The sequence below is a fragment of the Paralichthys olivaceus genome, chromosome 7 (assembly GCF_024713975.1).
Source record: "Paralichthys olivaceus isolate ysfri-2021 chromosome 7, ASM2471397v2, whole genome shotgun sequence".
Taxonomy (NCBI): domain Eukaryota; kingdom Metazoa; phylum Chordata; class Actinopteri; order Pleuronectiformes; family Paralichthyidae; genus Paralichthys; species Paralichthys olivaceus.
Window position 1 is genome coordinate 6131538 of NC_091099.1, and position 13268 is coordinate 6144805.

At 44.8% G+C, this 13268-nt stretch overlaps 1 protein-coding gene across 4 annotated transcripts in view; it reads left to right on the plus strand.

The window, feature by feature from the left end:
- The window catches only part of hipk2 (homeodomain interacting protein kinase 2), a 72629-nt gene that overhangs the window by 37496 nt on the left and 21865 nt on the right, over positions 1 to 13268 (plus strand). For all 4 annotated transcript variants that reach the window (XM_069528015.1, XM_069528016.1, XM_069528017.1 and 1 more), the window contains exon 3: positions 12542 to 12665. In XM_069528015.1, the coding sequence (XP_069384116.1) occupies positions 12542 to 12665 (124 nt within the window). The remainder of the gene's footprint in view (positions 1 to 12541; positions 12666 to 13268) is intronic.

Genomic DNA, 13268 nt, shown 5'->3' on the forward strand with positions numbered 1-13268 from the left:
GTTCTGTGTGTATGTGTGTGTGCGCGCTCAGTGAAAGGGGATGGTCTTCCCTCTGGGCGAGGTAAGCCAAGACAGGAAAACACCTGGTTAAGGAAGGCAACCATCAGTTATGTATCTGTCACAGGACGTGCATATCTGAGTGGAATGTTTTTATCACACACGAACCACGATGACAGCATTCGTTTCATCCATTCCCTCGTATCTCTTGTCACGGGACAAAAAGATCTGCCTGCATCCACGAAAGAGCCAAACAATCTTGTCTGTCATTAGACTCCTGTGAGCAAGAGTCTCCGATCTCACGTGGCGCTATCAGTTTTTACATTTTTCTCATTTTTTTCTCACTGGTAAACATGACCTTTCACCTTGTCTCTCAGTGTTTTTTAAGGATTTGTTCAGTTTTAGGGAGAAAGAGAAACATAAGATTTTCACAATAAAGCAGACAGTCCAGAAAAAAACTGTGCTCTCCTTCATTCTCACTTAAAGCATTTCTTTCCATGTTTTATAGAAGTCCTACATCAACAAATACTCAAGTCATATATCTCAAATCAAATAATCGTTTAAGTTATTTATCAAGCACAAAATAAGAACATGTCATCTTGGGTTCTAGAAATTCTTATATTTATAAGTGTGTGCAATTTGTTGTAGCTTGATTGAATTTAAGGGAACTGTATGCACTTCATTGAGTGCCATTCTAGTTTATATATTGGTTGATTAGTTTTTTCAGCTGAATTAGAAAAAACAACCCTTTTAAAATTTGATGCAGATCCAGACAAAGGACATTTTTTTCACTTTCTACGTTCCTACGTTGTGAGATAGAGTTTTTTTTGTTTTGTTGTTGTTGTTTTTAAACTTTTCACTTATTTCCCAGGGAATAATGAATGGATTTATTTCAGGGGACTGATAGTTATGAGTGTGTGCACTTTGGTGTGGAACCAAATAGGAATCAGGATGTAGTGGATTTCAATGTGGGCTCTGCTGAGTGTTATCCACTTTATTAGAGGTAATATGTTCATCCTCTGGGACATTAACCCTCCCCGCTGTCACTTGCCTTTAAAAAATCCACAACATGCTCTTTGCCACTTTGACCTTCCCACCAATAACACATTTATGTCACTCCTTTTTTAATCAAACACATAAATCTCCACTTCACCGACTCTGCGCACATCACATCACAATAGATTTGACTTTCGTCCAAATTTCTATTGAGATGAAATCCTCATTGTCTGCTGTCTCCCCTGAGTGAGGCCAGTTGAAATATTAATGTAATTTTGTCCTTAATAATTGAATCTTCAAGTATGGCTACATGGAAAGGATAATGCCGTATTGATTGTTGTTGCAGAGTAATTGTTTTCCCTCAGTGTACGACATATTAAATGCCGTGTGTGCCTTCATTGTTCGTCATGGTTGACCATACAGTCGCGGGGGTGAGAGAAAATTATCTCTCTGTGTGACAGAGGGAAGGAAACACCGTACAGGGCTATTGTCATTCGGAGGTGATTAACTGTGACTATACATACAAATGACTGCAGGGCACTGTTCCTGAGACAAATTAATTACCTGTCATTGTGACTGGTTGTTTTTGAAGAAGGCTTTTCATATTATCGCCTGCTGTAAGAAACAGATCCGCACTGCATTTCACCTTGGAAACACAAATGAACAAAGATTAAAAGCTAAATTTAATACTGTGGCTCAGCTCAGTTCTGGGGCAGAACCATCAACGTATTTATTTATATTGAATTAACATGAGAAGCATCTTTTGTTTAAAAACCCATGCACATATCCACAAATTTGTGTGAGAACATTTAATTACCAGTAGTAGTTTCTCATCTTAAGCTGTGTATTAAAAGGCTTAGGCTTTGAGACACACAGAAGCAATCTGTCCCTTTCATGACACCGTTTTGTCTTTTGCAAGTGTGGTGATGACACGAGAAACTCTTAACCCTTATTAACAAGTAAAGAAAAAAACACATCACACAACAACGCTCTCCGTCTCCTTTCATTTGTGTTGGAAAAAGGGAGACTTGCGTGTTTTGTCCAAATTCGTCCATAAAGCCTTAATAATCCTGCTGTTGTTTCTCTACGTGATGACATTTCTAATTCTTGTCAGGGGAAGAATGCAGCGTGACGAACGGTGTTCAGAGTGTCTGACGGCACGCTGGGGCAGATAGAGTGACACGAGTCTGAGGAGGGAAGACTCATGACCGGCACACAGGCTTCACCTTTCCCGAAGGGCACTGTTAAGGACGTGTGTGTGTGTGTGTGTGTGTGTGTGTGTGTGTGTGTGTGTGTGTGTGTGTGTGTGTGTGTGTGTGTGTGTGGTCAAGATATTGCACATGCTATAGGGACCTAAATCTATTTACAAAGTCACATTATAGGGAGTTCTTCATGTCAAGTTCATGTCAAGTAGCCATAACATAAATCATCATATCAAGGTTAAGGTTACGGTTAGAAAAACAGTAGCTATGGTAAAGGTTAGCTTAAGTCTCACGAGAATTAATACAGGTTAAATTAATGGCCCCTGAAGTCATGGAGACACATCTGTGTGTGTGTGTGTGTGTGTGTGTGTGTGTGTGTGTGTGTGTGTGTGTTCGGGAAAATCCAAATAATCTCCTTTCCTAACCACTAGTCCTTGACCCTGATGGAATACGTTGCAGGGTCAAGGAAAGATGAGAAGGAGAAGCTGTAAGGAGTTAGGAAAGGAGAACCACAGTGTAGAGACAATCCGACTTTATTTACACTAACAATTTTATATTTGTATTTAGTTGATTGATGAGGTTGTGAAGTGTATGTTCATTATGTTTGTTATTGATTGAATTGTGGGGCTGTATTTCCTCCTTTCCTTCTCCTTTTCATTTCACTCAGTTTGGAAGGCTCCTAAGCAAAATAAATACTATTCGAATGCAGCCCCTGTGGTGGTCAGGGTATTTTACATTATGGGGACCCTTAATCTGTTTACACAGTAACATTATGGGGACTCGTCTTTCTTATGGGGCAGAAAGCAAGTCGCCGTAACATAAATCATCAGGTTTTACAATGAAGTCATGCTTTAAGGTTAGGGTAGGGTTATGTTTAGTTGAAGGTTCAGGTTACAGTCAGAAAAATAGTAAAAAAATTGTGGTTGAGTTTAGAATAAATCTCCTGGTAATGAATAAACAAAATGTAATGTTGTGTAAATTAATGGTCACATCATGGGGATGCGTCTTCCTTTTGAGGGCAAAAAGCTATTTTCCATAACGTAAATCTTTACATTCTGTCATGAAGTCAGGTTTAGGTTAAGGTAATCAATTCAATGTCCTCTAAATTCATGGAGACATACAGTAACTGTCTGTGTGTGTGTGTGTGTGTGTGTGCGTGTGTGTGTGTGTGTGTTCATGCTTAATGCAAGTATAATGTTAATAGTTTGCATAAGACCTGACCACATCTGGGAGACAATCTGGATCAGACTCAGTCAGTCTATCCTATTTACTCTCTAATTCTCTAATTAACCATGAGCCTGCCACGGTCCAGGTACGCACTGAAATACACACACACACACACAACAAAGACAGATAGACAGCAAGGCAAGCAGACAGACAGAGAGAAGCCTGGGGAATCACAACCAGGAGGCCCCCCCCCCTTGTAAAATTTTAGAGAGCGGCAGGGAGCTGCTCTATAGGACCTGTGTGAGGTTTAGTTACAGCTCTCCGCGGCCCTGTAGCTTGTTGTGAGGCAGCGCAGCCGTGGGCAACGAGGATTCATGTCACACACAGCAGAATTTGATTAGGCAGGAGATGGTATTACTGCCCCGACTGGGTGGGAGGAAGGAAGAGGGTAGTCATACAAGGGATAGTGATAGAGAGAGGGAGCAGTGGAGGGGGGGATGGGTGAAGGTAGAGAAATGTAGTGCATGTACTGTACGTCAGTTCATGCTGGGGTGGGGGTAAGTATCAGTGGGGGTTTGCCCTGCAAATGTCTCCCCCATGTGCTCTTTCACTTGCCCCAGAAATAAGGAACTAGTGAACCAGAGCAGCGTTTATGATTGAAACTGTGTATGCACATGTGTATTTTGTGTGTGTGTGTGTTTGTGCGTATTGAGTGGCAGGGAGACGTATGTCATTATGACGGTCGGACGGCGCCCCCACGGCTCCTATCTATATATTCTCAGGCACTGCATTTCAAATGGATTTTTGGCGCCTGTTGTTTTACCACATATCCAGTATCCCCCTCTTTCTCCCCCTCCTTTTGTGTTTTATTTTGATTGTACGTCAGTCTCAGATGGAGGTTTAAAGCGTAGCTCACTGAATCCCTCATACACCCTAATTTGCCCAAGTGATCAAAGCTTTGGGTTTCAGCATCCCTCTGCCACGAGCAGACACAATCTCCTCTGCCTGACTGACCGCCTGCGCCCGTCTGCACAGTGTGTGTCTCGCTGTCTCCCTGTCTGTTTTGGTAAATGTCTCAGCCGTGTTGACGGGCTTGCCAGCTAGTTAAGCTGGTTGACTGAGCGACTGCATGTTAGAATGATTTATCGTCTGTCTGCATTTCTGCCTTTAGTTTGGCTTCACCCACCCTTAGCTAGCTTTCTGTTTGACCCACATATTTCCCCTGGGCCTGTTGAGAGAGGAGAGTGACTAACACAGTATGAGGTTACGATGGCATCATTCTGAAAAGGTTTGCAGTGGCGATTTCATACTTTCCAAGAAACTAGTGTCTGACTTCTCATGTAAGATCTACTTTTTACTGCCTATATTAATCACCCATGTTCGAGTTATTATTTTTAGAGATTCTGCCTGGTCAGACTGGAGCAGCACATGCCTCAGGGTCGGGTCTGAGTCTGGCCAGTGGCTGGTAAACTGGCCTAAAACTGTCTGGCTGTCAGTCCACCACCCTAATAGGGCTGGAGAGACTGGAGGCTCCCTCTTGGCGTCCCCCCCTACATCTTCTCTTCAGGCTGCTGTTGTGCAGAGAGTGTCACTGAATTGCAGATACCCGTCATTCACCGATTGCAAATCCTTCCCGGCACTCTTTCCTTTGAGAGGAGAGGCAGAAGGTGCCAAATGTGTGTATGTGTATGTAGTTGGGTGGGTGTTGATCAAGGAGGGCAGCCGTCTGCCATTGTTGTGCTCATCCCACCCCTCTCTGTTTTTCCTTCCCTCATCTACTTTCTGTTGTTGCTCTCTCCTTTCCCTCCACCCTTGTCTAAGGAGGTCTATCCCTTTGACCCCTGAACCAAGCGATGGGGGTTGGGGGTGCAGAGGAGCTGGGAAGATGCTGTTAGTTGCAGGTGGAAACGAGATGTGTCACTGATAGGATCAGCCGCATGCTGAATAACAATAATAACCACAGGAAAGAGGTACTTACCAACCGGGAACGATGAAGCCCTGCACACATGTCTAAATGAGCAACTGAGCTGCACTTAAGCTGCATGGTCATTGTTTGGTTTTTGTAGATGTTAGCATTGCTAATGGAAGCTCTTGCGAGCAGAGGGAGAAGAAAAAGAGAGAGTGGGAAAAGGTACTAAACTGTCCAAGGGGCTGGCGGCGGGAGAAATTCACCATGGCAGCAAATGTATTGCCAGGGCAGTAAAATGTGTGTTTGATGTTCTGTGTTACCCAACAGTAAATCTGATACGTTATCTAACGCCGCTGTGAACACAGTCATTTGAAAAACAGCCTGTGTGTAATGACATAAGGTGATGCCATGTGAGAATGTGCGTATCCTGTGAGCTAATATTGATTGTGCCATGCTGCAACGGCAGGACGCCATGTGCCATGTGTGCCACAGTGACAAGGGTGGCTCTCTGCCCACTGACATTATATAAAATGCCTCAGAGAGGGGAGCAGGGTTAAATGTGATGTAGTGAGACTGGCGGAGGGAACAGTGTGCACCTCTGAAGGAACAAATGAAATGTAAGTTAGTTTGTTTCCTGAGCTGAACTGCACTTCAATTTGTGTTGAATCAGCGCCCACCATAGATTGTATAGAGAAGTGGAACGAGATGAAAGCTCTCATATAGTGAAGCCAAAGCATCTCAATGGCCCCCTGGTGGCTGGCTGCGTTATAGGTCATAAGGCCTACCTCCTCCATGTTAGTGGATGGGACCAAACTAATAAGTCAAAGACATTTTTTCTCTAATATGGTGTCTGTCATTATCACATGGATGTATGTTCAAGTTACATTTTTTTTCCAATAAGTTTGGTTTTTCATTATTATTTCAGCTTTGAGCTAATTAGTAAGTTGAGCATGTGTACCGGTGGGACCTCAATACCATGGCTCCATCCCCTCATCGCTACTGTGCAGACTCTGGCTCCAAAGGACATCATCGGCGCAAGATGTCAGTGGAGGAAGGAAGTGGTGACTAGAGAGTGGATACACCATAGAAACCGGATGGGTAGGACACAAATGTTTAAATGATGTTTGGGTTTGGTCACAGTGGCTGAGCTATCAATTTTATTCTTTATACTGCATCTGTTATCTGCAAAAACGTTAATCGGGTTTGGTCAGGACTGCAAAAAACAGTGCCTGTCGTGTTCGGATAGTAAACCGTGGCCCGCGCCTCGCTCTAGCATCTATATAAACTGTTAATGGTGCACACACATCTGGCATCCCAAATTTCATGTAAGTCAGCTTTGATGCATTGGAGTTAATCGCAACTTCTCGACAGCTGAGTTACTAATGAGTCATGAGTCTTTCACTGGCTCCTTCGTTGAATGTTGATATCTACCTTTGTATGAAACATCCTTGCTCCCCCTCTCCTTCCATAGACTTTCATTCATGTTTTGCATCGGCAGACGCACAGAGAATTTTAATACTTGATCTGGAAAAGCAGTGGCAGCCTCGTCAGCGCTTTCCCTGTGCATTTTTCTTAGAGAGAGAAAAAAGAGAGAGGCAGGCCTGTTTTTGGGACCTTGAGCACTAATGTCGCTCCAGCTTAGCAAGTGAGTCAACATTTCTCAAGGACTCTGTGAAAAAGTTTGCCTTGTCCAGACTCCCCCCCCCCCCCCCCCCATTCCCACTCCTCAACCACCTGGAACACCCAAGCTCTACATTTAAACGATCATATGATTGCTGCATCTTACGCCTGGCATGTGTGCTGTGCGACAAAACGAGACCAGGTGGGGTGGTTTACGAGGTGTACGAGTGTGTGTGTGTCGTGTGTTGGGTTGGGTTTCTGCGAGCCACAGGTGCACTGCAGGGGACGTAACTCCACACATTGATTTCACAGTCACCGACCACCATGCAATATATCTAGAAAAGTGTTTCTCTATGGTGCATCTTCAAAGAGGCCGTGGAGGAACCTTTGAGGGAATGAATATGTAGATGAAATACCCCAGGGGGGGAAAGGGAGTCATTCACAGCACCAACCCGAGCCTTTTACATTAGGCAAGGGCAAGGCGTGGGATGGAGAGAGCGGAAGAGGCGAGGAGATGGGAGGAAAAGGAAAAAAGTTAATGGCAGGCCCTTTTCTCATGAAGTGCTTTTTCCTGTTCGCAGCGGACAGCTATCTCTCTCCCCAGCCAGGGCTTTCAAAATAGCCAGTATAAGATCTTAGTTACCTCCAGTATTCATGCTGCTCTTTGCTTATAACTGCCTGCCGGCCTATTGAATAATACATAGTGTAATACACACACAAGGACCAATGATGAAGTCATTTAAATGGAGTGGTGTGTGTCTATGTGTGTGTGTGGTCGAGGTAGTTCTCATGTTGTGTGGACCTAAATGTCTTTACACACTCACATCATGGAGACTTGTCTTCCTTATGGGGACGTTGTCCTGATAAATTATGGGGACAAAGCCCATAAGGTAAATCGTTAAATTTCAAGGTGAAGTTATGGTTAAGATTAGAGTGAGGCATGTGGTAGTTATGGTTGAGGTTACATCAAGTCTAGGGGAATTATTGCAAGTAAATGTTATGTCCTCTGAAGTCATGGAGACAAGATTGTGTGTGCGTGCCTGCGTGTGTGTGTGTGTGTGTGTTCACATGCTGAGGGGGTTCCAGGGATCCATCAGTCTCCCGTCTGGAGCCGAGCTAAGGGAAGGTCAGCCTGATAGATACATCCTGACATGCACACAGCCTGTGATGTCAGCTGGGTGTGTGTCTCCGCGAGTGCATCTGCATGTGTGTTTGTACGTGTGTGTGGGCTGGCAGGCCAGCCAAGCGCAGGCACGGTTCAACAGAGCAGAGGACGGATAGGAGAGCAGGGAGGGGAGAGCGCTATATAGCCTGGCCTCTGCGCCCTAGTTTTGGTGGTTTCAAAGGGGTTTTGCTGGCAGAGGGGTCGCAAGGAGGGGGTAGGTGTCAAAGCAGGGTGAGGTGCAGGGGCTGGCCGAGCTGGCAGAGGGGGTGGGTGAAGGGACTGAGGTGTAAGGGTGGGCTGGGGTGGCAGAAGAAAGGCCCCATTCATGAGCCGTGCCATCTCTGGCTCCCAAGGGGACTGGGGCTCATCAATGACCAGGCCAGCTGGGAGGATGTCAGTATACAGACACTCTCCCTCTCCCTCTCCCTCACCCTCTCCATCCCAATCTCCCTCTCCCTCTCCCTCACCCTCTCCATCCCAATCTCCCTCTTTCTTTTGTCAAGGGCCAGTGCTGTCAGAGCCTCTAGCCCCAACACTAAGGCCTCTTTCGCAGTTGGATTCCCACTGAAATCCAGAAAAAAAACCTTTGGCCAGCCAGTGTTTTGCACACCATATGTACTGTATGTACATCGATGGCGTGCAGCAAGATGCTCACCTCCACCCTCCGAGAGGTAGTGTCTGTGGTGGCCATGCCAGCTGGAGATGAGTTGGGGGGGGTGCAGCTTAAAGGGAGATAAATTGGCAGTGTCTGCTGAATGTTGCACGCTCAGATGGTGTATCCAAGTACCTCAATTCTGGAGCTTACTCGATTATAAGAGTGCATTTTTTCAATCTTTGAGTCACTGGAAGAAAAAAATTAATATTCTTTGTATCTTTATATATTGAGGCACTTTGGTCAAATCTTTGTGTCCCAGATTTATATCATACGCTGGTTTTACCTAATGAGAGATGAAGGATTAATGTCATATCTGCATGAATTGTCAGTCTCTTGTGCTCTGCAACTTAAGGAAGGAAAGGGGGACAGGAAAGGAGTGAGGTTTTTGAGCTGCGCAGATGTGTACGCTGTTTATCACTGCCAGTGAAAGGCCTGCATCAGCAGCAGCTGTGGGGCGCTTTGCATGCGATGGCAGCGGTGTGCTGGTAGGGGCACATTTGCATTTGTGGTTTCATATCATGAGCAACGATGTTACTCCCTCTTTCTTCTGTCCTACCTTCCATCGCTCTCTCGCTCTTTCTCTCTCTCTCTCTCTCTCTCTCTCTCTCTCTCTGCCTTTCGCTACACTGGAGGAGCCTTCGGTGAGAGGCAAAGGAGCCATGAGAACAGCCTAAGTAGAGCACTGGAGCATAACACAGGAAGGTTCAGGCAGAAATGGATCCAAGCATAACATCAACACCAGCAAATCTCTCCATCACAGACAAGGGCAAAGTACATGTGGTTGCACAGCTACAGACACACATGCATAAACTGTGTACTAAAGATAAACACCTGGCGCACTAATTGAGCTCTAATGAAAGTAGGTTTTGCTGATGTTGGCTGTTATAAAAAACACATTTATATGACATCAATCTGCATCAGCTGCACTTTAGCTTTTCTTTTATTTGAATAATTGATGTTCGACGTTGTCTGGGTTAAAAAAGGAAAGTTGAAGGTCCTGTGGTCGGCATGTGTCTGTTGGAATTGCGGTGATCTAGAAGACCGGCTGATGAAAGCGTTTCCTGCAGCTTTCATTTCCACCATGCATTTTGACGGGGAGAAGTTTCCTTGCAGCCGAGTCAGAAAGCAGCCTCATGTTGTGAAAACAGCCTCTTCTTTTTGCAACTTGCAATGACTCATACATATTTGGGGTTTTTTAAAGTCAAATACGGTTTTGCAGAGCTCACACTCTCATGCAAATAAGAAGGTATATACTTTGTTTTTGTATAAGAATGTGTGATTCTGTTGTAGATGTTAAAATGCAGTGCAGGACTGCAGTAGTGTATTGGTTTCATTATATCCTGCACAGGTAAAAACACTTGCTGTGATGGTGTCACACTGTTGCCTGTCTCTGTTATCAACTTCTGCACAGACAGTGTGATAAGCAAAGAGTTGAAGCACACAAACAATAATGTTTGTGTATAAATATAACATAATCCTCACTAACTAATCATGAAGCAAAGTGTTAAAGTGATTTGACTTATTGGCCCGGTTAAGTGTGTGTGTATGAACATGTGCTCTTGAATTCTTCATCAAAGCTGTTTTCGAAAAAAAGAACGGGGGGGGGGGGGGGGGGGGGGGGGTGTAGAGTATGCAGGAGGCAGCATAAGGTATACATTCCACTGCTGAGATCATGTGTCAATGCTGACGTCGGCCCTTATCAACAAAAGCTCTTGAATCTTGTTGTCTTTCCAAGTTGATATCTTCAACATTTTCCACGTGTATGGCATATGTCCCCAAAGTGGCCACTTACACAAGGTGAGGTCTCCAGTCTCCAGAGAATGGCATCAGCCACTGACTGGGACATTTGTCTCTACGAATAATTTCAGGAGTTTATCTCGACTCCAGTATATGTCTGAATGCAGCATGTCTCCGTCATACTGTGAAAGAAACGCTGGAAGAGTATTTTATGACTTTATTGGACGTTTTAGCTTATCTGTGTGTTGCTGTACCTGAGTTGTGCAGCTGTTATTGTTCCCTCACCCTAACAGGCTGTGAGAGGATATATGCTGACTCCGTTTCTCCTGTTGTCCATCTCCTCACTTCCCTTCCTTCAGGAGACCCCGATGCTCTCTCTGCTATCACCTCCTAGCAGGCTCCTCAATGCTTCTTTGGCAGACCCATGATAGACGTTGCGGTTCATTGTGTGCGAAGGTTTCTTTGTATTGGTGGTGCCCTAAGATACTGTTGCTAGAGTGTTGTCTTGGTGTCTGCTCCCCGGCTGCCCTTGAGACCCCAATAACCACCTTCTGTGACAGGCGCTCCCTGGCATTTGCTTTATTTCTGTCTCTGCCCTCTCTTGAACCCAGGTCCCTTGTTTCTCTCCCTGCGACCGAAAAACCCTGCCAGAGCCCGCCACGGCTTAGGAGGGGTGTGCTGGCCTTGTTACCATGGTGACAGTATCAGCATCTTGAACTCAGTCGCGAACAAGAAACTTTCCAAGATCAGTCCTAAGCTCCAGTGATCGGTGTGTCATGCTGTTAATATGTAATTAACTGATAGAGGAGGATTTTACTTTTATCAATTGAGTCTCGATTGAAGTTACAGATAGAATAAGAGCTTTGCCTGTTTCACTTAGCGGAGAACACGTTTTTGGAGGAAAAGTAAGTGGCTACATTTCAGCAGGAACTTAAAGTGATGACGTCCTTTTGAGAGTGGTTTGGATTGTAAGTGAACAGTTGTTGTGTTCTCGGTTATTTTAAAACCCATCAGAGACATGAGTTCTAAAGAAGTGTATTAGTCTCTCTGACAGGACATAAAATGTGTTGAATGAAATTTGGGAATTGTCGACAACTGCAGTGCTGTTCAAATAACTGAAACAACATTTCCTCTTTTTCATCAAATCATAGACATTAAGCTCTTACCATTGAAAGGGTCTGAAGTGGTCTATCACTGTATGTGTGTGTGGTTGTGTGTGTCTGGGAATCAAGCAGAGACATTATTACCTCAAACGCAGCCTATTAAAAGCCCAGATGAAGCTCATTGCATGCTCAAGAGAATATTTATGTTGGTTTTCCTTTTCACAGCATAATTGCTTCCACATTGCTTTGAGGCTGTGGCTCATGAAACACAGTAAACATACATTTCTACCTTTAAACAGTCACTGTGGTTGACTACCTGAGATGGGGATCATTCATTCGGGCTCCTGCATGGTGTTCAATAGCGTTTAAACAGAGATCCCACTATATTGCTGTTCAGGAAACCCCTCATTATTCCGGCTTTGCTTTGATAAGGAGAAAGCCAACATAAGGCTGCCTCTATGCGTGACTTCTAAATCAGAGCATCAGAGGCTTGACATGTGGCACATCAGTGTTTGTTTCTCTCCCGCCATGGAGACTATGATTCTGTGTTTGCAACTTTCAACAGCGGAATAAAGGGACGACATCCCCGCCTTGAACAGGCTCTATAAAAAAAGGGCTAATCGGTGCCACCTCTGAAACTGCCGACATGAGAGCCTTCAGCGGCAGCAAATTAATTCAGTCATTTGTTTTGCTGCAGAACTGTGGTTTCTGCAAAAAAAAAAGAAGTGCACCTAATTTGTTGTGTGTTTGTGTGATTAAATCGTCTTGGCTCTGGGAATGTGGCGATGTAGCTCACTCATATTCAGCAGAGATAACATCCTCCTCTGACCGTACTCCACTGGGCTGCTCTCCTTGAGTTTACAGGAAGTGTGAAAAGAAGCGTGTCACGTTACATTTTGTGTCTTTGTCAATCAACGCAGAGTCTGATTATAACGCCTGCTCTTCTCAGTTTTGGACTAAACAACACTGCCTTGATTTCTCTATCCACAGGGCTCCAGAGATCATCCTGGGCCTGCCATTCTGCGAGGCCATCGACATGTGGTCCCTGGGCTGTGTGATAGCTGAGCTCTTCCTGGGATGGCCCCTCTACCCTGGAGCCTCGGAGTACGATCAGGTAACGCATGATTGCCGTCTCCTGGCCCCTGAGCAACTCGTGATTGTGTATGTTGGGGTTTTAGCCATACCGATGAATCTGTGCTGCTGTGCGATTATGTTTACGTGTGTGTTTTCTCTCAGTGAGTGTGCGCTAGTGAGGTTGGGCTGCTTCTGTAATCCCCCTGACAGCCCCTGATGATTCTTGCGCAGCCTCCCTGTTTATCTGAACAGATGCCACAGAGCCACTTGTCCAATTAGCGCAGCCCCTGTGCTCCAGAGCAAGACATTGCCGTGTTCCCCACTCTCTATCAGTCAGATGAGGCTCAGTGGGAAAACCTTCAGCAAGTTGTGCTCCATCACTGAACAAGCTTGTCTGAGTTTTTTTTTTTTTCACGGGTCTGAAAACTTAGCAAAGTGTCTCATTTACAAGTCTCAAATCAATCTTCGACTCTTGAGCGGAGGTCATGTTTGGGTGCTGTGCATATTTCAGTCAGATAAGTTTGGATTAGTTAATGTCAGCCCAGATTTTCAAACTGCCAAAAGAACATCCTTCTTAAAGTTTTATCCTTTCTGTGGAGGGAAAGATTCACAGTCCTCTCCAATTAAATGCCAAATATGGTTC